Genomic DNA, 25,155 nt, shown 5'->3' on the forward strand with positions numbered 1-25,155 from the left:
ATTACTTTGGTTTAATTTTAGTTTGATTGATTTACTTAGGTTCCCTTTTTTGGGAAAAGCTAGCCCTCACAGATAAGCCAGACTAACATAGATATTCTCCTAATTCTAGGTTACTTATAGATTTAGTGAGTACACAGATTTGTAACACTTTATCATTTAGTCACAGATAATTTAGAGCAAGACATGTATGTTTGTAGGAGTAAAATAATCATGGGATTGTAAGACTTGTCAAAGGCTAAATTCCCCTTTCTGGCTGGGGCAGAAAAGAGGTTAACAACACCCTAAGTTCCTCTTTCCAGTCTTGGTGGATTAGCAACTTTGCATTTTTTCTTCAGCTGGAGGTTAAGACTACATTGAGCAGTGTAATCTTTGAAGGTTGGGTTTCCCTTTCTGGCAGCTGGAGGATGGGGTATGACTGCTACCTACAAGCCACAAGTTCTTCTTTTCCAGTCTTTCTTTAAACTATATGCTTCTTTAAAGTAATACTTTTGTTTGGGAAACTTATCAGCTGCAGAGCAACAACTTCTTGGGTTTTCTCACTTTGATGGAGAGATTGATAGACACAGGGTGAATCTTGGTCAAGAAAATCCAGGAGGGATAAGTAGTCAGATGACCTGCCTTGTCCAGTTGAATTTTGTTCAAAACATGAAAATAATTTCTCAGTAATAGTTTCATTAATTATAGCTAGTGAATATTTAATAACATGATGATGATTTAGCTATCTTTTGTAAACCAAAGCTGAATCATGGGGCTTATGAACACTTATATGACCTTAGATAAGTGGGAGTTGCCAACAGGTATAAATCAATGCTATGAAACTAATGAAATTCCACCTAGAGTAATACATATAGCATTTATACCTTTGACCCAACTCAGGCTCAACAGACTCCAGCTTTGATTCAAAATGCCACCCCTTCATTGAGTAGAATTGATATTATCAGATCTTGGAATGCAGAAAATAAGAGAATGGCTCCAATCTCCAGGATATGAGGACTCATTCATGGTAACTCCACATGTATTGATTATTTGCTAAGTTCTGGGGTGCAAAGTAAGGTAAAACAGCCCCTGCCCTCAAGGAGCTCACATTCTAAAATATTTCATCAAGTAAGTCAACAAACATTTATTAAGCACCTGGTTTGGTCTAAGCAGCTAGTAAGCTCTTGGCATTCCAAAAAAGAAAGGAGAGAAGTTGCAAACAACTACACATACACACACACACACACACACACACACACACACACACACACACACACACACACACTTACATGCTTACTAAAAGATGTAGTGGTTATAGCTCACTGGAAGACCTGAGCTCAAATCTGGACTCTGATACTAGCTAGTTTGCCTCTGTTTTCTTTAGTGTAAAATTGAGGTAATAGGGCCTACACAGCAGGATTGTTGGGATCTGATGAGATAATATTTGTAAAGTGCTTGTGCCTGGCACAAAATTAAAAATTGTTTGTTTCCTTGTTTCCTACTGTCAGCCTGAAAGTTAGTTAAAGAGGCAACAAGCTAGGTGATGAGCACATCCATATTTGTTCCCATAAGTTAGCAACATGTACATGGAGCCAGAGCTTTAACTCTGACTGACTTAAGGAATTTGAAATAGACAATTTATATTCTTAGAGCAATCCTGACTCAGGAAGTCTGTGTCACTCAAAAAAATATATAACCTCCATATGTTTTTAACATATAGCAGGGGAAAGGAATTTTCTTAGTTGAAGTGGTTATAAATACAATAAGACAAGAGAAGTAACAAAGTGTCCATTGGAATTATAGTCCCAGGATATCTGTGTTTCCCCTATATAACTTATGTGCATAGGATACCAAGATAAGAAAAGTCCCACTCTTCCAGACAGTGTCTGGTCCCAGGCATCATGTCCTTAGTGATCATAGACAGGAAGAATGCTGGTCAGCTCCAGCTGGCCTTGTAGTTGCTGACACAGGAAGGGGCATTCTAGATTCACTGAGAACAAAGAAAAGCATGTCTATTATGTTGGGGTGCTTCTTGTGGTTGATTCGTTCAGGCTTTGCCCCTTATTGGGGTTCAAATGATCTTAAATGTTTATCGCTACATATGAACTATATACAATGTAAAATGCAGGAAATCAAACAGAGAGGGTGGACCAAGGAAGGAAATAAACTATTCAGGTTCCCAAAAACTCTACAGGTAAAATAAGTCAGGTTACAGTTTAAATGAAATTTAGAGCATTCACAAATAGAATGAGGAGAAGAATGTGCATGCAGCTAAGGAGTCAGACATGATGAGGCTAACTTTTCCCTGCACCTATAAGAGCCTCATTTAAATCTGTTCCAGTAACTGGGAAGCTCTGTCAGATAACAAAATTCTTGCTTCCTTAGCTCTCAGTCTGTGCATGTGGTTAGATCACATCCTTAAATTGGACCCAGCACATTTGCTTCCCCTTCCTGACACCCTTTTCCCTGCCACTAACTACTCACTAGGAACTCTTGGCTAAGTGCCCAAAACTTGTGAATAAAAACAAGCCCTATTCCCTCTGCAAGTGGCTAGTCCTGCTTCCAGGGCCAGCCTGCTTCTTTGGTGTCAATAAAGCTCCCAATGGTTACAGAGAAGGTCTAAGTGAATCCTTTCACACCTAAACCATCCCTTCCAACTCTAAACCTCAAGGAGGGGCAGGTAAGATTCTCCTCTGGCTTCTCATCTAAGGAGTGTGTAAATTTTCACATTCCATGAGGTAGGTTTCAGTCAGGTGTTAATATCAACCAAAAGTTTCAAGAGGAATAAGAAGAAAGTTAAAATTTGCATCCCTGTAGGAAGAGCCCAGGTGGTTAGCAGGTTGTCTCTCATTAAACTGTAAGCTCCCTGAGGGCAGGGACTGGTTTGGTTTGCTGGCTTGGGGAAAGGTCTGGGTGGTTTTTTTTGCTATTTTTGTTCTTGTTTTTGTTTTTTTGGCTTCTCTGTATATCCAGCTACTTGATTTCTGAAACTTTTTCCCTTAAGGACCAACCTTAACCCCAAATCTATCTGACTCTCCCTCCTTTGCCAGTAATAGGTCTCAGGCCAAGCCCTGACTGGTCACTCTTTGGACCCTGATTGGCTCACAGAGAATATAAGTAGTAATTGTTTCTGTTTTGGCCAGAAACCCTGAGGGTCTTCCCCCTCCCAGACTGATTTTTTTTTTTTTTTTTTGCTTTTTGAGTAGGCAGTTGGGGTTAAGTGACTTGCCTAGGTTCACACAGCTAGTGTCAACTGTCTAAGGCTAGAATTGAACTCAGGGTCTCCTGACTTCAACGCCAGATCTCTATCCACACTGTGCTGCCACCTAGCTGCCACATTGATATATTTTTTTACTAATAAAAAGGCCATTCTCTGCCTCTTTTCTTATTTAGCCTTAATCACTAAATCAGCATTGCCTCAGTCAATCTAGACTTGTTGAAGAACTTAGCTTAAAAAGGCCAAGGTCCCCCTCTGTATCTGAGTCATCTCCAGTCATCCTGATCTATATCTTCCCACCCAGATGGCTACAGGGGAGAAAGTGAGGCTGGTGACTTTTCACTGCCCTGCCTCACTTAAATCCAATTCACTAGCTTCCTGAAGTCAATTTCCTTTTGGTGAACAAAGGACAAACAACAACAATGACAACATTAAACTGCAGAAGGAAATAAATGGATACAAGGAGAGAAAAGAATAGCAGTATAAGAAGAGTAGAATTGGTGAAGAGATAGTAAAATTTACAATAATAATAATACCTAATATTCATAGAGTACCTACAATGTTTCAAGTAATTTACAAATATTATCTTATTTGATCTTCAGAACCCTGTCAAAGGGTGCTATTATTATCCTCACTTTACAGATAAGGAGACTGAGGCAAAAAGAGGAATGATGACTTAACCAGTGTCACCCAGGGAGAAAGTATCGAGGCTGGATTTGAACTCAACCCTTCCTGATGCCAATCATAGTCCTCTGTCCATTGTACCACCTGGCTGCCTTTTGGTGGAAAATAACTTTGCACCAGAGTGAATGCTTCAAATACAGGAAAGAAGAGGATAAGAGACTTTTAAGATAGTGTTCAAGCGAGTCATCTGGGAATGGGATGGATGGAAGAATAGGTGGGCAGAGGAATGGTGATCAGGCCACTCCAATGATTAATTACCAGTATTGACCCCATTCTGTTTATGTTTCTAAGGATTGAGGCAGAATCAAAGAGGAAAGATCAGAGATATCATGGAGAAAATATAATTAATTCTCAGAATAACATCTGCATGCGATGAATTCACCTATAAAAATAGAGGAGAGTAGCAGAATATATTAGAACGCAGAATTCACCATGTTCTGTAAAAGAAATGCCCTTGACACAAAGATTCACACACGCTTCAAATGGAAGGATCACATTCTGTAATACCTTTCATCCCTAAACTCCCTCCACCACATGCCCTTTGACTCCGTGATAACCACTAGACCTGTAAACTAAGCAGTTAAATGACCCATACACACAACATGAAATTAGTGGATGTTTGTTGTTGCTGCAAAGATCTGGAAACTGATGGTGCCTGTACATTGGGAAATGACTGAAGAAATGATGGTCACATGGTCACTGAAGAAGATTATGGAGCCATCCTGTTTTCCTTCCTTTTGAAAGAGGACCAAAATGATATCACTATGCCAGAGTCAAGTTTGAGTGTGCGCACCTGTGGCTGATCAGATCAATAAAAGCTCAGAATGTTCCACCACAGGTGGGGCACCAATAGTCCTTGTGAACCTTTGGGGTGGATTCTCTAAGTCAGCAGATCTTGTGTTTCTCTTGAGCTACTTCAACTCTGCTTTGCTCCTAGAGCACAGCACCTTTTCTGATGTGGGCACGGCTTGCTGAGTTGTCCTGTGCCAGGGTCTCACATGTCATACAATCAATTCCAAAGTTCTGAAGAGAGACCTTGAGAGTGTTCTCGTATCTCTTCTTCTGACCACCATGTGAACATTTGCCCTGGTGAGTTCTCCATGAAATAGTGTTTTTGGCTTACATTGGTCATTCAAACAACATGGCCAGCCCATCAGAGTTGCACTCTCTAAAGCAGAGTTTGAACGCTTGGCAGTTTAGTTTGAGAAAGGATCTCAGGGTCTGGTATCTTATCCTGCCTGGTGATCTTCAGAATTTTTCTAAGACAATTCAAATGGAAGTGGTTCAGTTTCCTGGCATGATACTGGCATATTGTCCAGCTTTCACAGACATACAACAATGAGGTCAATACAACAGCTCTGTAGACATTCAGTTTGGTAGTCAGTCTAATACCTCTTCTCTCCCACACTTTCCTTCAGAGCCTCCCAAACACTGAGCTGGCTCTGGCAATGTGTGTGTTAACCTCATTATCAATGTGTATATCCTTGGAAAGTACTCCACCAAAGTTAATGAACTCATCCCCAGCATTCAAAACTTCTCTATTTGCTGTAACCAATGGTTCCATGTATGGATGGTGTGGTGGTGGCTGATGGAGCACCTGTGTTTTCTGGGTGTTAATTGTTAGGCCAACATTAGCAGAAGCAGTAGATTATTGATCCATCCTTTGTTACATCTTAGCTTCAGAGGCTGCATGGAGCCTGCAATCATATGCAAACAGAGAATCATGCCCCAACACTCCCTTCACTTTGGTCTTGGCTTGCAGCATCTTCAAGTTGAAGAATTTACCATGCTGAGGTAGCTGATCTTCATGCCATGTTTATCCTCATTGAGGTTGTTTGATGACATGGCTGAAAACATTATGCTAAAAAGCATGAGAGCAAGCTCACATGCTTGTTTCACTCCATTGGTGACTGGGAAAGCTGGAGAGTATCATCCCTGCTCAAGCGTGTCATCATGAAATTGGCGAGCAGTACTGATGAACTCCTCTAGGCAACGAAATTTTGACATACTTTTGTATAAGCCCTCGTGACTGACAGTACTGAAGGCCTTAGTCATATCTACAAATGTTGTGTACACATCTCTGTTCTGTTCTTGGCATTTTCCTGGAGCTGTCAGGCAGCAAACACCATATCCAGTGTTCCTTGGTCCTTTCTGAAGTCAAACTGGCTGTCAGGTAGAAGACCAAGTTCCAGATGAAGTATCAGCTTATTAGGGAGAACTCTGGCATTTCTCCAATCATAATGATTTAGAGTTTTTTTTTCATATTACTATAGACAGCTTTAATTTCTTCATCTGAAAAGTGCCTGTTTATATCCTTTGACCATTTATCAATTGGGGAATGACTTCTATTCTTATAAATTTGACTTAATTCTCTATATATTTGAGAAATGAGGCCCTTATCAGAGACCCTGGTTGTAAAAAACAAAAAATTTCCCAGTTTTCTGTTTCCTTCCTAATCTTGGTTGTACTGGCTTCGTTTGTGTGCAAAAACTTTTCAATTTAATGTCATCAAAATTATCAATTTTGCATTTCATAATGTTCTCTACCTCTTGTTTGGTGATAAATTCTTCCGTTCTCCATAAATTTGACAGGTAAATTATTTCTTGCTCTCCCATTTTGCTTATAGCATAAGTGTTTATATCTAAAACATGGACCCATTTTGACTTTATTTTGGTATGTGCTGTAAGATTTTGATCTATGCCTAGTTTCTGCCATACTCTTTTCCAGTTTTCCCACCAGTTTTTGTCAAACAGTGAGTTCTTATCCCAGAAGCTGGGGTCTTGGGGTTGTCAAATAGTAAATTACTGTAGTCATTGACTTCTGTGTCTTGAATACCTAACCTATTCCACTGATCCACCACTCTATTTCTTTTTCTTTCTTTTTTTGGGGGGTAGAGGAGGGTAAGGAAATCAGGTTAAATGACTTGCTCAGGGTCACACAGCTAATAAGTGTCAAATATCTGAGGCCAGATTTGAACTCAGGTCCCCCTGACTCCAAGTCCAGAGCTCTATCCACTGTACTCCATAGCTGCCCCCCACCACTCTATTTCTTAGCCAGTACCAAGTAGTTTTGATGATTGCTGCTTTATAATAATACCATTTAAGATCTGGAATGGCTAGGTCACCTTCCCAAGCATTTCTTTTCATTAGTTCCCTTGATGTTCTGGACCTTTTGTTCTTCCAAAGGAATCTTGTTATTATTTTTTCTAGCTCTCTAAAATAATTTTTTTTGGTAGTGTGATTGGTATGGCACTGAATAAGTACATTACCTTAGGTAGAATTGGCATTTTTATTATATTAGCTTGGCCTACCCATGAGCAACTGATGTTTTTCCAGTTATTTTCTTCTGACTTTGTTTGTGTGAAAAGTGTTCTGTAATTATGTTCATATAGTTCTTGGATTTGGGGGCAGCTAGGTGGCACAGTGGATAGAGCATCAGCCCTGGAGTCAGGAGGACCTGAGTTCAAATCCAGCCTCGGACACATGACATTTACTAGCTGTGTGACCCTGGGCAAGTCACTTAACCCTAACTGCCTCACCAAAAAACAGCAAAAAAACCCCATAGTTCTTGGGTTTGTTTTAGCAGATAGACTCCTAAATATTTTATAATGTCTGCAGTAACTTTAATGGAATTTCTTTCTATCTTTTCCTGTTGGGCTTTGTTGGTAATATATAGAAATGCCAATGATTTATTTAGGTCTATTTTATATCCTGCAATGTTGCTAAAGTTTATTATTTCAAGAAGTTTTTTTCTGGCAAAATTCTTGCCAGAATCTTCCTGGATCGTTCACCTGGAAGATCATCATCTACCTGAGAGCCAGTGTGGCTCCAGAAAAGGCTGAGAATAAATGGTCCATATGATGTTTGTTGCCCAACAACTGCGGGAAAAATGCTAGGAGCAGAACAGAGGTCTGTAGGCAACATCTGTAGATCTGACCAAGGCCTTTGATACTGTCAGTCATGAGGGCTTAGAGAAAATTATGTCCAACTTTGGTTGCCCATAGAAGGTCACCAATCTTGTATGTCAATTTCACTTCAGCATGCTTACCTGTGTTCTGGATAATGGGTGATGCTCTTCTACTTTCCCAGTCACCAATGGAGTAAAACAAAGCTCTGTGCTTCCTCCCATTCTTGTAGCATGATGTTTCCAGCCATGTTGTCAAATGCCTTCACAGAGGACAAACATGACATTCAGGTCAGCTACCACACTGAAGGTAAATTCTTCAACTTGAAAAGGCTACAAGCCAAGACTAAAGTGCAGGGAGTGTTGGCGCATATATATATATATATTTTTTTTTTGCAGATGATTGTGCACTCAATGCAGCCTCTGAAATTGAGATGAAACAAAGTATGGATTGATTCCCTGTTGCTAACGCTAATTTTGGCTTAACAATCAATGCCAAGAAAACACAGATGCTCCATGAGCCAGCACCACACCATCCATATGTAGAACCATTGGTTAGAACAAATGGAGACATTTTGAATACTGTAGATAAGTTCACTTACCTTGGCAGGATACTTTTCAGGGATGTACATGTTGACAATGAAGTTGACACTGACGTTGCTGGAGCTAGATCAGTGTTCAAGAGGCTCTGAAGGAAAGTGTGGGAGAGAAGAGGTACCTACTGAACTGAAGGTCTACAGAGCCGTTGTGCTGATCTCATTGTTGCATGCCTATGAAACTTGGGCAGTATACCAGCACCATGTCAGGAAACTGAATTTCTTCCATCTGAATTGTCTGAGGAAGATTCTGAAGATGGCCTGAACAGGCAGCATATCTGTGAGGGGCTGGCTCAGACCTCCTTGGGATCTGCCCCACAGAGCTGGTGTCTGGAAGGCAGAGATCTCAGGTCCAAGAGAAGGCAGCGGTGACCTCAGCTGTGAGGGAGGAAGGCAGGGAGACAGTTCCAAGGGACTCACACACACAGAAATACATGCATGTCAACACACATATTTCCATACCTATTTCTGAAGTAACAGCTTTTAGAAAGAAGCTTGTTGCATCCTCTGGCTGAGGTGAGAGCTGAAATAGGGGCTGCTCCCAGAGCTTTTAGTAAGCTTTACATTCCATAGAGTTCAGACAGAGGAATAAGGAAACCAGCAGAGGGGCCAGCTGGGAGGCAGTTTCCAAATACAGCACTTACAGGGCCCTGAAAGGGCAGATCTCAGAAAGTTCCTGGCCTCCCCCTCTGGACCCCTCCCTCCCCTGAAGGTGTCTGGGGTCAGGGGGACCTGCATGTCCTGATTGAGCCACAGATCTGGTGTCAAAGCATCAAACAGATCCAGGCTCTAAGCCACACAAGGGGAGGGTCAAACTACACAATCCCATTTTCCCAGGGGTTCTAAATATGCTTCAAGGAGAAAATGTCCACAAAGGCTTCTGCCTCCCTGAAAGCCTCCCCCTAGAGGCAGGCCGGCTCCCAGGCTCTCCCCAGATCCAGAGGTTATGTTTTCCACCAAGGCCCCAGAAATGAGGCAACGCCAAAGCAGGGACTTTACAGTGTCAGAAAGAACTTGGAGCCAAAGCCTCCCCACCGAGGTCTTTCCAAGGCTCCTCTCTCCTGTGAATTGTCTGATGGGCCAAAGCCAAAGGCTGGTTCAACCCTCTCCCACATCCATTAAACCCATGGGGAATTCCATCAGCTCTAGGGTTATCTGACGCAGACCCATGTCTGTGCCCCAGCTGAGGCCTTCTCCTCTTCCCTCCTTTCCAGGTTTTATTGGCGCATTTTGTCTATACCAGAGGGGAGACCAACCCTCTCTCTCCCTCCAGGCTGGATCCTCTCTTGTGACAAAGGAAACAACTGAGGCAGGGAGTCTAGCCCCCGGCACACTGGCTGGTGGGGATGACCTTCTACCCCGGGAGGCCCCTTTCCTCCAGGGCACCATGTCCTGTCAGCCTCAGTTTCCTCCTCTGTAAAGTGGGCAATTCCTGGGCTGGTTTTGAGGAGCAAATGACCCACCACATGGAAAGCCTTTGTAGCCCTTCAAAGCAGCCCCTCAAGGGGACCTCTCAGCATTGCTTGTGTTGGACATTCAGGCCTTTTTATGTCCCCTTGGGGGACCCTGGATGTGAGCCCCCCTAAGGTTTAAGCGGTGGGTCCCTGGGGTGTCAGGGACCAAAGACCATGATGAACATAAAGCCCTCTCTCTTTTGTGAGGGGGCGGGGCCTGGGATTGAGTCAAGGCCAGTGAGAGCTCTGAACCCACCCTCTCCCATCTCACTCTGTCCTCCCCCCGCCCTGCCCCACTCGCCCCAGGTCCCACCCCATCTCCTTGGCCCCGCCCCCACATTCATTCGCGAAGCCCCGGCCCCGCCTTGGGCGGAGCCAATTGGAATCAGCTGCGGACCCCACGTGTGCATCGCCCCGCCCATCCGAGAACACCAGCCAGAGCTTCAGTCTGGACTACATTTCCCAGAAGGTTGGTGGTCGTAACCGGAAGCGGCCTTCCCCGGGAACACCCGGAACTGTCCCACCCCTCGGCCTTATTCCAGGCCTTGGAGAAGCGCGGTGGAGCCTCTTCCGGTCTGGGCCTGCTTCTGCAGGCACAGTTTCACCTGGGGCCAGGCTGGCCCTGGAGAAGGGAGATGTTAGGGGAACTGTGGGGGGCGGGGCGAGAGGGTGGGCGTGTCTCTGTTGTGGGTGTGAGCTGCTGGGTCCGAGCGAACATGGGAGGGGGGAGGAGCCGGGGCGGAGGCTGGCTGGGCGTGACTCCCCCTTCCTTCCCCACGTGGGGCAGAGCTCAGCCCGCGCTCTGTGCTTGCAGGTCCCAGGTAGGTCGGCTCCAGCAGCCGTGCTTTGTGCCGGCTACCCTGCCTTCCGGGCTCCCCCGCTCTGCGTCCACCTCCTCCTCCTCCTCCTCCCTCTGCTCTTCCGCTGTAGTGCTGACCGGCCCCAGCTGCCCGCCCCCCCAACACCTTCAGATTGCCGGGCTCTTCCCCCTCTGCAGGTTCACCACTGGGGCTCACTTTGCCCGAGGAACCCAGGAGTCCTGCTTCCAGCCCCCCGCAGGCTCCAGGTGTTCTGGGCCCTTGACCCCGCCCGCCTTTAGGGATTGAGTTGTGTTCCTTTCAGACCCCCCCCAATAATGGTCCAGAGTTCTGCCTGCCCTGAGCACCCCGCTTTGGATGCAGGACTTCCAGCTCCTGCCTGGCCCCTTCTCTGGCCCCCCAGCTCCTGCCTGGCCCCCTTATCCGGACCCCCAACTCCTGCCTGGCCCCCTTGTCTGGGCCCCCAGCTCCGGCCTGCCCCCCCCACCTCCTGCCTGGCCCCCTTATCTGGACCCCCAGCTCCTGGGCTGCTTCACTGTCCAATCCCAGGCACTGGCTCCTTGTGCCCGGTCTCCCCTGAGGCATTCCAAGCCCAAACTCTACCAGAGGGTCCCAAGAGTCTCCCCTAATGTGTTATGGAAAAACTGGGTCAGTGGGTTGTTTCTCCACATTATCCTGGAGACCCAGCAACCGGGACCTTGTTCGATTCACTTTCATCCAGTTCCCGACCCAGTCCTCTGTGGCACCTTTAAAACACTGCTTTCCTCCCTGAGAGCCACCCTCCTATCAAATTGAATAAACAAACCTCTGTGGTTTACAACCTTGTGATGCAGTTACCTGGTTATTCTGCTCACCTCCAACCATCCTGAGCCACAATCCTTCACTTTATCCCATTTATTAATAGTGTGGGCTCTCACTGTTAGGCCATCCTTTTACAGATTGTAATTGCTTTTCTAACTCAGCCCTAACAGAAGCTTTTCCAAACCTCTTCCCTTCTCAGTACTCCCTCACCCATGGGGGTGGGGCCATGGACTGTGACTCCCACATCTCCTCATTCCTTTCTTGGCTCTGCTGCTTTGGGGCTTGTCTACCTGAATTCTCTCCCCTTCCTGAGGATGCCCAGTATATGCCATCTTCTCTGCCCCCTTCCTGCCTTTTTAGCTTCCTTTTCAGAGCTGGCTTTTTCCATCAGATAGTAAGCTCCTTGAGGGCAAGGACTGCCCTTCCATTTTTCTCTTTGAATCCCAGCCCTTAGCACAATATCTGGCTCATGGTAGGTACTTGATAAACGCTTATTGACCATTGACTGTTATAGAGCACCCAAACACTTAGGGGTGGCTGGGTGGCACCATAGTGCCTTAGAGATATTTGTATGCATGTGTGTGTGTGTGTGTGTGTGTGTGTGTGTGTGTGTGTGTGTGTGTGTGTATGTATATGTATTGTAGACCCCTCCATAAATCATTTTTAACTCCCAACACCTGAGAAAGGCCTAAAACCTGGATTGGCCAATCAGGAGAGACATTTTAGCTCACTCTGGGTTTCATGTGCCATAATGCTTTGCATGCTGTGCTCTCTGAGTGATCTAAGAATGCCCCTTCCTGTGTTAGCCACTACAGGACCAGCTGGAGCTGACCAGCACTCTTCCTGTCTGTGATCACTAAGGACAGGATGCCTGGGACCAGGCAATGTCTGGAAGAGTGGGATTTTTCTTCTTTTGGTATCCTCTGCACAAATGTAGGGAAAAACATATCTTGGGACTGTAATTCCAATGGATACTTTGTTTCTCCTCTTATATTTACAACCTGTTGAACTAAGAAATTTCCTTTGTTGTGCTACATGTTAAACACATAGTGGCTGTGTATGTATACATATATATGTGTGTGTGTGTGTGTGTGTGTGTGTGTGTGTGTGTGTGTGTATAAACATATATATATATATACATATATATATATATATATGTTTATTGACTGAGATATTCTGAGTTGGGATTGCTCAAAGAATATCAATTGTCTATTTCAAATTGCTTGATTCAGTCAGTTAAAGCTCTGGCTCCATGTCCATGTCACTAACTTAAGGGAATAAACAGTGAGTTTACATATCACCTAGCTTGTTGTCTCTTTAACCAACTTCCAGGTTGACAATATATAATATAAATATATATACATATTTGTGCGTGTGTGCGTGTGTGTGTGTGTGTGTGTGTGTGTGTGTGTGTGTATACATATGCATACACTAAATTGTTTTAGGAAGTTTAGGGGTCTTCAATTTAGGTCTCTTAGGCCTGGATAAATTTAACCATAAAATAAAATAAAGAATTAAAGTAAAGAATAAAATTCTAGTAAAGTTAGATGATAGACTCCTGGAGAAATTTGAATGTGAATAGAATGGAGAATACCTATTAGTCAGCTGTGCATGGCACCTTCACAGAAATTGGCCATGTATCAGGGCCACAGGAAATGCAGAAAAATAAATATATAAAAATACACTACCTGCTATTAGTCACAATGCAAATGTTGAGGAATGTTAAGGGGTCCCTTGAACTTGTTTGACTTTTTCAGTTGCCATGTCACAAGTGACCCCTGCCTGGTTGTACTGGTGATTGGTGAGATGCTACAATGCAAGGCCTTTTTTGCTGAACAAGGTTTATCCAAATTGGTTTTTATCTCATTGCAAAAACTATCAATAAAAGCTGAATTTCATCTTGAATCCCTTGCTGACCTGCAGTGATAAGAGCCTCAATGTGTTGCTACCTTGACATGTTTTAGGAACTTTTAATTCTCTTACTCCTGAGTTTTGCCTGCTTCATCTGGCCGAAAGTCTAAACAAACAATTGTTCTTTTAATGTTCAGGAGAGTTTACTAGGTCCTTTGGACTTTGCTAAAAGAGTAAAGTATTATCATTATTATTTATTTTATTTTTGAATAATTTGTTTTTTAATTTATTGAGTAAAACAAGCTTTTCCATAACAGTACAATAAAAAAGATGATTGTCATTGAAATTTCGAATCTACTGCAAATAACACCAGTTGCTATTCTTTTATAATATGCAACAAAATTATCTTGTAAATTTCTTTTTTTTTCTTTCTTTTTCTAACCTCAACCCCCATACTTGGAAATGAATACTATTAGACACACACACACACACACATATATAGGTATATATGAATGCATATGTAAAATTATTCTATATGTGATTCTATTTCTCTGCATGCAGATAGTGCCTTTCTTCATATGTCCTTTATAGTTAATTTGGATGTTTAGAATAATCAAAATAACTTGTTCTCTTAAAGTTATTCTTAAGACAACATTGCTGGTACTATATACAAGGTTCTCTTGCTTTCATTCCACTATTTTGTACAAGTCTTTCCATGGTTTCCTAAAATCATTGAGCTCATCATTTCTTATAGCACAGTATTATTCTATCACAATCATATACCACAATTTGTTCAGCCATTCCCCAATTGACGGGGATCACCACAATTTCCATTTCTTTGCTACTGCAAGGAGAGCTGTTGTAAGTATTTTAGGAGATGTAGGTTCTTTTCCATTTTCCCTAATCATCTGGGAAACGGACCTAATAGTGGTATTGCTGGGTGAAATGATACTTACTGGCAGTTTAATAACTCTTTGGCCATAATTCCAAATCTATCTCCAAAATGGTTGGATCAACTTACATATCCACCAACAATGAATTACAGTCCTAATTTTTCCACATTAGGACCCCGCTTTGAATAGGGGGGGTCCTCCTTGCCCCCCTGGTCTTGACTCCCCGCTCCTGGGCTGCTTCCCTGTCAGATCCCAGGCACTGGCTCCCTGTGTCAGCTCTCCCCTGAGAGATTCCAAGCCTAAGCTCTACCAGAGGGTCCCAGGAATCCTCCCCAGCTCCTAGTTAGACCTCAGCACACAGCCATCCTGCTTTCCCAGACTTGGTGTCCACTGGAGCCCTTCTGTCTCTCCAGTATCCCTGACCTCTCTGTGAGGAACTGGCTTAGAATATTTCCCTCCCAGCCTCTACCTGTGCTCTCTTTCCCCAGGCCTCCTGCTTCCCTGCCCCCTCTTCCAACAAAGCCCTCAGGGGGCTGAATCTCAGACTGGATTTCTCTCCCAGCCTCAGGCTGACCCTTGTCATTCCTGGTGGCTCCATTGCAGAGCCCTCCCCATCAGTCTGTTGTCTAGATAATGCGTGCGTGTGTGGGTGTGTCTGTGTGTCTGTGTTGGTTGGGGAGAGGGGAGGCAGGGCAGAGTACAAATTGTAGGGAGAGCTCTGATTCAGGAGCCATTGAGACTCTGCCTGGTCTCATCCTGTCGAGATCCCAAGCCCCTTCTGCCTCCTGGGTCTCTGAAAGAGAATGGGGGAGGGGAGGGGGACAGAAGAGAAGGAATAGGAGAGGGTGGGATCATCTCATTTCCAAGCCTGACCCTTCCTGTAGGCTGCACACTCTCTGCCCTGAGGGCAGTGCCTCACCCCTGTAAATCCCTGCAGGCCAGCCTCCTGTCCTGGGATCCTTCTCCCTCCCCAGCTCAGTGTGCTGAGAATCAAGGCCTGACCTAGCAGGGAGCCTGGAGCCCGAGGTAATGGCCCCTGGGAGCTGCAGACCCCCAGCCCAGGTGAGTTCACCCTGCCCTCAGACTTGACCCATTTCGGCCTAGGAGGCCATTTCCAGAAACAAAGAGAATTGTCTAAGAGGCTGGCCATCCTTACCTATGGATTGTTTCTTTGTAAAAATATGCAGGAAATTGAAAATAGTAGTACTACCTGTTGTGAGAGATGGCCTAAAGTGCAGGTTCCTCAGGTCTAATCCCTAAGTTAAGTTTCACCTTTCTCAAAAATCCATGTCAGCACAGGTCATTCCTGGTTGCTCCTGCTTCCTGGGGAACCCGTACAGCTAGTTCCCAAATATGGGTATGTTTCCTTCTATGGGTATTAGTTGCCAGATTTCGATTGTAAGCATTGAGTACCCAGCCAGTGGAGGAAAGAGGTAAGAGAGTGGGAGGGGGCATGGGTTAGGGCTATAAAACTGCTTCTCACAGCCAGCTGCCTACTGCCTGGCTGTCCCTGCCTTAGCAGACACAAGGGCTGTGCCCTTTCTCCTGAGAAAGAATAAAGACCATTTTTAATCTCTGATTCAGATTCCAAACTCTTGATTTCGGTGGTCACTGTCCCAAACACTGTCAACCATTTACCAAAGATTGGGTCCAAAGAAACAAACAGAATCAGTTTCCCTCTTAACTGAAGGTTGGTCCCAAGAACAAACAGAATCAGGCTGCTTATCTATTCTCATTAAGCCAGACAATTCTGTGTGATGGAGTCAGAAAATCATTCAGAACTCTGAGTAAACAAGCTGAAGGAGACCCTTGATACAGTAGTACTTCCCTTGTTAGAGAGGATATAGGGAAAGGGCTGAGTTTGGGGAACCATTCAAAGGCCTGGGAGTTTTCTTTCACCTCAGTGTTGTTTTGGTTTACATTTCTCTTATTAGTTAGTGGTTTGGAGCATTTTTGATTTGTAATTTCTTTTAAAATTATGAACAAATACAAAATAAGGAGAGGAAAAAAGCATTGATATGTGCACAGCAGAATATGAGAGAGGATTCAAAATATACAGCAATAAATTTCCATTTCAATAAAACTTGTATGATAAATACTACTCATTGGATTCAGAGCTGTCTTTTTTTTTTGCTTCCTTGTAAGTTTTCTTTTGTTCTCTGCTGTGCACTTTGTTTTGTTTTTTTAATTTTATTAGTTTATTTTCATTTATCAACAATCACTTCCATATGCTTTTGAGTTGAAAATTTTTCTCCCCCTTCCTCCCCATCACCTTCCCCAAGATAGCGCACACTTCATATACGCTGTACATTTACATTCCTATTAAACATTTTCACATTAGTGAAGTTGTAAGTAAAAATTAAAACTAATAGGAGGGACCATCAGAAAGAGGAAACAAAACTCAACAGAAGAAAAAAAATGATAGCCATTCAACTTCCATAGTTCTTTCTTTGGATGTGGATAACATTTCCCATCACGAGGCCTCTGGAGATGCCTTAGATCCTTGTAATGCTGAGAAAGGTTAAGCTTATCAATATTAGTCATTTCACAACATGGCTGTTATTGTGTCCAAAGTTGTCTTGGTTCTGTTCACTTCACTCAGCATCAGACCATATAAGTCTTTCCAAGTTTTTCTGAATTCAGCCTGTCATCATTTCTTATAGTGCAATGCTATTCCATTCACATTCATATACCACGGTTTGTTCAGGCATACTCCAGTTGATGAGCATCCTCTCAATTTCCAATTCTTTGCCACCAGAAAAAGAGCTGCTATGAATATTCTTGTACATGTGAGTGCTTTTCCCATTTGTATGATCTCTTTGGGATATAGCCTTAGAAGTGCTATTTCTGCTGTCCACTTTTGACATTATTCTTTTTTTCCTCCTTCCCCACCTATCCCAGCCCCCCAGCCTTTCCCTCAGGCTAAAATTAAGTGTGTATATATGTATATATATGTTTGGATATATAAAGTTCCTCCCAACTGCTGCATTGGCTGCATCCCATAAATGTTGTTAGGTTGTTTCCGTGTTGTTATTCTCTTTAATTAAATTATTAATTATTTCTATAATTTGGTCTTGGATGCATTTATTTGTTAGGATTGAATGAATAAGTTTCCAATTAATTTTATCTCTCTCTCTTCACTGCCCTTTGTTGAATATACTTTATATTGTGTTATGATCTGAATACGATGCACTTTATATTTCTACTTCTCTACATTTGATTGTGATGTTTTTCTGCTCTAATCCATGGGCAATTTTTGTGTGAATGCCATGTACTACTGAGAAAAACACATATTCCTTTCTATTCTCATTCATTTTTCTCCAAAATCTAGTAATCTAACTTTTCTAGGTTTTATTTACCTCCTTAACTTCTTTCTTCTTTATTTTTTATTTTTTTAGATTTATCTGGTTCTGAAAGGGGAAGGTTGAGTTTCCACACTAGTAGAGTTTTATTGACTATTTCCCCCTGCAATTCATTCAAGTTCTCTTTTCAAAACTTAGATGGGGTAACATTTGGTGAAAAGATGTTTAGTATTGATATCATTTCATTGTGGCACCTTTTAGCCACGAATAGAAGAGATTCAGCTTCTCAAGAAATAAACTAAATCTTCTCTTTTTCTTTCCTCTCTTATCAATAATCACACATAAATCCTCCCAACCATCACAGAATACACTGTACTTCACAGCTTCTCAAAACTCTTCACAAATTTTTTTAAAATAATATATTGCTTCTATCAGTTCTGAGAAAGCAGAAGTTTCTTATCATCTTCTGTCTATGTCTTCCACAGAACCTCCTACCTCACAGATAAAACATACACTTTGTCCCAGGTTCCACTGGGAGACACATTCTATACTAAGATTTTCCTCAACTTTATTCCAACTGACACTCCTCAAGGGTACCACCTTTGGGTAACCCCCCTGCCTATGCTTCAGTTTCCTCCTCTCACGTAATGAGGGTTAGACTACAGGACTCCTGGAGTCCCTTTCAGCTCTAAATCTTCTGACTTTTGATGGTTTAGGAGCTGGTGACATTCAAGGATGTGTCTGTGGACTTCACCCAGGAGGAGTGGGGCCTTTTGGACCATCCTCAGAAGAGTTGTACAAGGAGGTCATGCTGGAGAATGCCCATAACCTGCTCTCCCTGGGTAAGGACACTTCCCCTGGCCACTCTGAGTCTGCAATCCAAGGGAATGTCTTCATTCCTGAGTGGGCTGGGTTTGGAGTGTTTAATAATTACTGAAAGGGAATAGTGCTGGTGTCCTGTGTCCGAGAGAGGGGTCCCCTGCTCCCTGGTTTTCCTATAAAAGGTCAGTACGCTGTGTGAAGAAAACCTGGAGGTATTCTGGTTGCTCCTGAAGCTGTCTCTTGCCAATTCTAGGTAGCTTGAGGTCAAAGATCAGATCAGTGTTGAAGCATCTCATTTGTGGAAGTAATACCACATTATGTGGTCCAGACTCTCCATGGACGTTAATTGTGTCTGGAAAGTCTCTGAAAAGTGCCCAGGCAGCTTTTTCTTGTGACCCCTTCCTCTTTGGGATGACCCTAGTGTATGGAACTTTCTTCTTAAGAAGCCTCCATTTATAGCTCACAGCTCCTAAATGTGCCTTGTATGGCAGGTTTTTCCTGAATCTTCCTTTGCAGTGCCCCAATTCCAGCAGAGATGGTAGGAAAGACAGGAAGGGAATAAGCCTTTCTGTTCACCTGCTGTTCACCAGCTGTTGTTCTACATGCTTTCTTTACAATATTTTGTCATTAGGGGATATTATTATCCCCATTTGACATTTGAGTAAACTGAAGCAAACAGAGGTTAAGTGACTTTTCCAGAGTCACACAGCTAGTAACTGCCTGAGGCTGGATTTAAACCCTGGCGTCTCTGATTCCAGTCCCAGGGCTCTGTCCACTGTAGTACCAGCTGCCTCTACTTTCTAGATAATTATAACTATGCAATGAGTCCATCCTTCCATGAAGAAGGTGCACCAGGACCAAATTTTCTGATTCCTAATTGGCTCCATGATCTTCTCCCCCACCTCTCCCAAAAGCTCTCAAAATTAAATGCTGTGGACACCATGGTTAAGGAATCCTGGGAACCATCCTGTGCTTCTGGCTTGTAAGCTCCTGTCAATGCCAGGCATAACAGACTGGCCAAGAATCAGAATTTGGACTAACTAAGGTTCATTGACTTCCCCAGGAGGAGAATCTCACCAGAAGAGGCAAACACTCCCTGAATGAACAGTAACAAAGTGTTTATAGGTTTCAGGGAGTGTGGAGCAGGGTAGGGGACAGGGCAAAAGCTGGTTCCTCAAGGCTGATTGGGCAGATCCTGTTTTGGGTTACTTGCATTACAAGCATTGATGGGAGAATAAGGCAGATATGTGTGAATGTGATAGAGTGATTTTCCAAATGCAGTAGCTTTGTATGCACACTCTTTTCCCTAAAGGAAGCTAAATTACTAGTTTTTCTCTACCCTCATCCATAATTCCCCATGCCCAGGGCTGCCAGTTCCCAGAGAAGATTTGATCTCTTATTTGGAGAAAAAGAAAGCACTAGGGCTCCTGGAGCATGAAGGCCTAAGGAGCTGCTGTCCAGGTGAGTGAGGTGAAAGCAGGTGGATGAGAGCTCTGATTACAGGAGGCTTCTAGGTGTGTTGGTGAAGCAAGTGCTAAATTTTGGGACAGGAAAACCTGACCTGGAATTCTTTTTTAGACACTTTTTAGCAGTGGGATCCTGGACAAGTCAAGGAACCTCTGAGCCTCAGTTTCCCCTGTGTAAAATTGGGGAGTTGGACACTTAAAGCTTTCTTCCACTGATAAATCTGTGATCCTATAAAAACTCATTATTTAGAATTTGGAGGCAGGAACTCTTTTGAAAATGCAAAAAAGGGTTAGGTTTTCCAATTTGAGTTCTTTCTTAGACTTTCCTTAAGTCAATGAACATTTATTAAGTGCCAGCTATGTGCCAGGCCCCCTGCTAAGAATCCAAGATATAAAGAGACACAAGGAACATCTCCTGCTCTCCTGGATCTCAGAAACTGGAGGTATTTGAGAAGAAGCAACAGATCAGGAGCTTCACTCTTAGCTAATTCAGGGAAAAGAGAGTGTTTGGAAATGGAGAGACTTGTAGTTCAATGGGATATGAGGGCACTCAAGGAGTGAGGCTAGTAACAGTTTAAGGAGGAGACTCAAATTGAGGAGGAAAGAATCAAAGTCAAAACAAGAATGAGAAAAATTTCAGGCACACCTCAGAGACAGCGTGGGTTCTGTTCTAGAGCAGCACAGTAAAGTGAATACTGCAGTCAATTAAGTCACATGAATTTTTTTAGTTTCTCAGTGTATATCAGAGTTAAGTTGTGTTTACTATATACTGTTGTCTACTATGTGTGCAATACTGTTGTATAAAATGTATATACTGGAGGCGCTAGGTGGCACAGTGGATAGAGCACCAGCCCTGAAGTCAGGAGGACCTGAGTTCAAATGTGGCCTCAGACCAAACACTTGACACTTACTAGCTGTATGTCCTTGGGCTAGTCACTTAACCACAATTGCCAAAAAATAATAATAATAAAAATGTATATACTGAAACTTTAAAATATTTCATTGGTAAGAAAAGCTGTCATCTCAGCCTTCACTGAATCATAATCTTGTTACTGATGGTGGCTCTAGACAAGTGTTGATGGCTGCTGACTCATCAGGTTGGGGTTGCTCAAAGTGACTGTGGCAATTTCTTAAATCCAGTGTACAGTGAAGTTTGCTACATTGATTGAGTCTTCTTTTCACTTAAGCTTATAGCTCCATTGTATAGTTATTAATTGGCCTAATTTGTATACTATTATGTCTCAGGGAATGGGAATACCTAAAGAGAGGGAGAGAACAAGTCAACATACAATAAAAAAATAACTTTTCTTAAAAAAGAAAGAAAACAGGGGAAAGTGCAATAGAGAATGGCCATCTCGTGCCATGGACAGAGCATGCTCACCTGCAGGTTTAGAGCTCTAGGCTCAGCTGCACAGATGTTAGGCAGGTCACCCAACAATTCTGATCTCGTGGCCTGAGTTGGAAATGTAATGAGAATGTTGGGCCTGCTAATCTCATAACGGTTTTGTGAGGATCCAGTGTGATTGTGTGTGAAGCTCTTTGTCAATGAAGCATCCCTCAAATGTGAACTAATGCAATTTTCAAGTGACTGATTCTGTCCATTGAACTTGGCAGACTTTTCTCTTATACTGGGGAGGTAGGATGTAGATACTGCTTTCTCAGTCATTTACTTTCTGGCAGTGGAGGGAAGGGATTACATTTTATATGTGTGTACATGTGTCTTTATGTACGTTTTACTGTTTCTTACAGAAGGAGAGGTTAGACATGAAATGAAAGAGACTACTGCAAAGCTAAGCATTTCTGTGAAAGAAATTCACGAAGAAAGTTTCATGAGGAATGGTCCTTGTGATTTCACTGGGAGACAAATCTGTGCTGCAATACACAGAATCCACAGAGGAGAAAAACCTTATGATTGTCTTCGTTGTGGGAAATTGTTGAGTCAACAGTCATCCCTTATTTACCATCAAAAAATTAATCATGGAGTGAAACCACATGAGTGTCATGAATGTGGTAAAATTTTTTCTGCACACTCAGCCCTCATTATACATGGGAGAAATCCCATTGGCAGGAGACCTTGTGAACATAATCAGTGTGGAAAGCTTTCAGGTGTAAAAGTAAACTTAGTCTACATCAAAGACTCCGCGCTAGAGAGAATCCTTATGAATGTAATCAGTGTGGAAAGACTTTCAGGTGTAAAAGTGAACTTAGTCTACATCATAGAAACCACACTGTAGAGAAGACTTATGAATGTAATTATTGTGGAAAGGCTGTCACAGGGACCTCCAGTCTTATTACACATCAAAGAGTTTGCACTGGAGAGAAACCTTGTGTATGTAATCAGTGTGGAAAGGCTTTCCGGTGTAAAAGTAAACTTAGTCTACATCAGAAAAAGTACACTGGAGAGAAACCTTATGAATGTAATCAGTGTGGAAAGGCTTTCAGGAATAAAAGCCATCTTAGTCTACATCAAGGAAACCACACTGGAGAGAAACCTTATGAATGCAGTCAGTGTGGAAAGGCTTTCCAACAGAACTGCAACCTTATTGTACATCAGAGAATTCACACTGGAGAGAAGCCTTATGAATGTAATCAGTGTGGAAAGGCTTTCACACTGAGGTCCAGCCTTATTATACATCAAAGAATCCACACTGGAGAGAAACCGTATGAATGTAAGCAGTGTGGAAAGGCTTTCACGCAGAAATCCAAACTTACTCAACATCAAAGACTCCACACTGGAGAGAAACCTCATGAATGTAATCAGTGTGGAAAGACTTTCAGGTGTAAAGGTGATCTTAGTCTACATCAGAGAAACCACACCAGAAAGAACCCTTATGAATGTAATCAATGTGGAAAGGCTTTCACACGGAGCTCCAACCTTATTAGACATCAAAGACTGCACACTGGAGAGAAACCTTATGAATGTAATTACTGTGGAAGGGCTTTCACAGAGAGCTTCAAACTTACTCAACATCAGAGACTCCACACTGGAGAGAAACCCTATGAGTGTAATCAGTGTGGTAAGGCTTTCACACAGAACTCCCACCTAATTGTACATCAGAGAATCCACACTGGAGAGAAACCTTACAAATGTAATCAGTGTGGAAAGGCTTTCCGGTGTAAAAGTAAACTTAGTCTACATCAGAGAAAGCACACTGGAGAGAAACCTTATGAATGTAATCAGTGTGGAAAGGCTTTCAGGAATAAAAGTCATCTTAGTCTACATCAGAGAAACCACACTGGAGAGAAACCTTATGAATGTAATCAGTGTGGAAAGGCTTTCACACAGAACTGCAACCTTATTGTACATCAGAGAATTCACACTGGAGAGAAACCTTATGAATGTAATCAGTGTGGAAAGGCTTTCACAGAGAGCTCCAGCCTTATTATACATCAAAGAATCCACACTGGAGAGAAACCTTATGAATGTAATCAGTGTGCAAAGGCTTTCACGCAGAAATCCAAACTTACTCAACATCAAAGACTCCACACTGGAGAGAAACCTTATGAGTGTAATCAGTGTGGAAACACTTTCAGGTGTAAAAGTGATCTTAGTCTACATCAGAGAAATCACACTGGAGAGAAACCTTATAAATGTAATCAATGTGGAAAGACTTTCACACGGAGCTCCAACCTTATTAGACATCAAAGACTGCACACTGGAGAGAAACCTTATGAATGTAATTATTGTGGAAAGGCTTTCACAGAGAGCTTCAAACTTACTCAACATCAGAGACTCCACACTGGAGAGAAACCCTATGAGTGTAATCAGTGTGGTAAGGCTTTCACACAGAACTCCAACCTTATTGTGCATCGGAGAATCCACACTGGAGAGAAACCTTACAAATGTAATCACTGTGGAAAGGCTTTCACAGACAGCTCCAACCTTATTAGACATCGAAGAGTTCACAGTGCAGAGAAACCTTATGTATGTAATCAGTGTGGAAAGGCTTTCAGGTGTAAAAGTGATCTTAGTCTACATCAGAGAAACCACACTGGAGAGAAATCTTATGAATGTAATCAGTGTGGTAAGGCTTTCATACAGAACTCCCATCTTATTATACATCAGAGAATCCACACTGGAGAGAAACCTTACAAATGTAATCAGTGTGGAAAGGCTTTCAGGTGTAAAAGTAAACTGAGTCTACATCAGAGAAGGCACACTGGAGAGAAACCTTATGAATGTAATCAGTGTGGGAAGGCTTTCAAGTGTAAAAGTAACCTTAGTCTTCATCAGAGAATCCACACTGGAGAGAAACCTTATGAATGTAATCAGTGTGGAAAGGCTTTCACACATAGCTCCAGTCTTACTAAACATCAGAGAAAGCACACTGGAGAGAAACCTTATGCAATGTAAGTAGTGTGGAAAGGCTTCCAGGTGTAAAAGTGATCTTACTCTACCTCAGAGAATCCTCACTGGAGAGAAACCATATGAATGTGATCAATGTGGAAAAGCTTTCTGACTAAACTAGAAACTTGCTGTACGTGAGGAAATCCACACTGGAGAGAAACCTTATGAATGTAATCTGTGTGGAAAGGCTTTCAGGTGTAAAAGCCATCTTAGTCTACATCAGAGAAACTACACTGTATACAGACCTTATGAATATAATCAGTGTGAAAAGGCTTTCAAATGCAGGACCAATCTTTCTGTACATCAGAGCTGCATGTTTATATCCTTTATATCAGAATTATATCAGTTTATATCAGAATTACCCTATTGTACTGTCTAAATGCAATCAGTCTATAGGGTCAAACAGGTAAATGGATAAAGTGGTTTTTATATTGTGAACCCTGAGCCCCCATGAACCCCAAATTGAAACATCTTGTTCTAAAAAAGGGACAAACAAAATTGGGGTATGCATGTCCTCTGGTTAATTTCTCTGAAGCTAGCTTGACAGGCATTGCATGGGAGTTCAGTCCAAACTGTCTTGGTTTAGGATTTTGGGGTTTAGCATTATATACTCTTTCAACTTCCTATCAACCTGTCATCCTTCCAGACCACTCCTAGCCTCCTGTCTAGGTAGGAGGATTTGTCTCCGCCCCAGCCTGAAAAGGATAAATTCAATTCAGATTTGGATGGGGTTTGACCAAGACAAGACAATCTCATTATCATTGAGGGCCTTGTGAAGAACTTTGAAGCAGAAGGCTTGCATGGGGGAGCTCTGAGTCAAGAGAAATCATTTTCTACAATGTCTAAGATAATCAACTGAATTGATGTTATTTGAGTGGCAACTTTGCTTCATGTATTAACACTGTAACAGTGTTTATGTTATTATGCTTCAGATTTTTCTCAATTGTGGATTTGGGGAAAACCAATGTATAAGTTATGCTCTTAATTTGAAAAAATGATTTCTAAAGGGGTATGCAATTGTACC

At 42.6% G+C, this 25,155-nt stretch overlaps 1 protein-coding gene and 1 long non-coding RNA gene across 2 annotated transcripts in view; one reads left to right on the forward strand and one right to left on the reverse strand.

Annotated features, from left to right (window-relative positions):
* The window catches only part of LOC110197754 (uncharacterized), a 420,263-nt gene extending 395,858 nt beyond the window's left edge, over positions 1–24,405 (forward strand). The window contains 6 exon segments of the mRNA XM_078146387.1: positions 15,078–15,255; positions 18,212–18,275; positions 18,278–18,337; positions 19,683–19,778; positions 21,533–21,880; positions 21,883–24,405. Of these exon segments, the coding sequence (XP_078002513.1) occupies positions 15,223–15,255; positions 18,212–18,275; positions 18,278–18,337; positions 19,683–19,778; positions 21,533–21,880; positions 21,883–24,137 (2,856 nt within the window). The 5' untranslated portion in view covers positions 15,078–15,222 and the 3' untranslated portion in view covers positions 24,138–24,405.
* LOC144454442 (uncharacterized) overlaps positions 1–25,155 on the reverse strand; it is a 351,830-nt gene that overhangs the window by 281,143 nt on the left and 45,532 nt on the right. The gene's annotated exons all lie outside the window — the stretch shown is intronic.

Source organism: Phascolarctos cinereus, unplaced genomic scaffold (assembly GCF_003287225.1).
Source record: "Phascolarctos cinereus isolate Bilbo 61053 unplaced genomic scaffold, phaCin_HiC Scaffold_726;HRSCAF=1367, whole genome shotgun sequence".
Lineage (NCBI taxonomy): Eukaryota > Metazoa > Chordata > Mammalia > Diprotodontia > Phascolarctidae > Phascolarctos > Phascolarctos cinereus.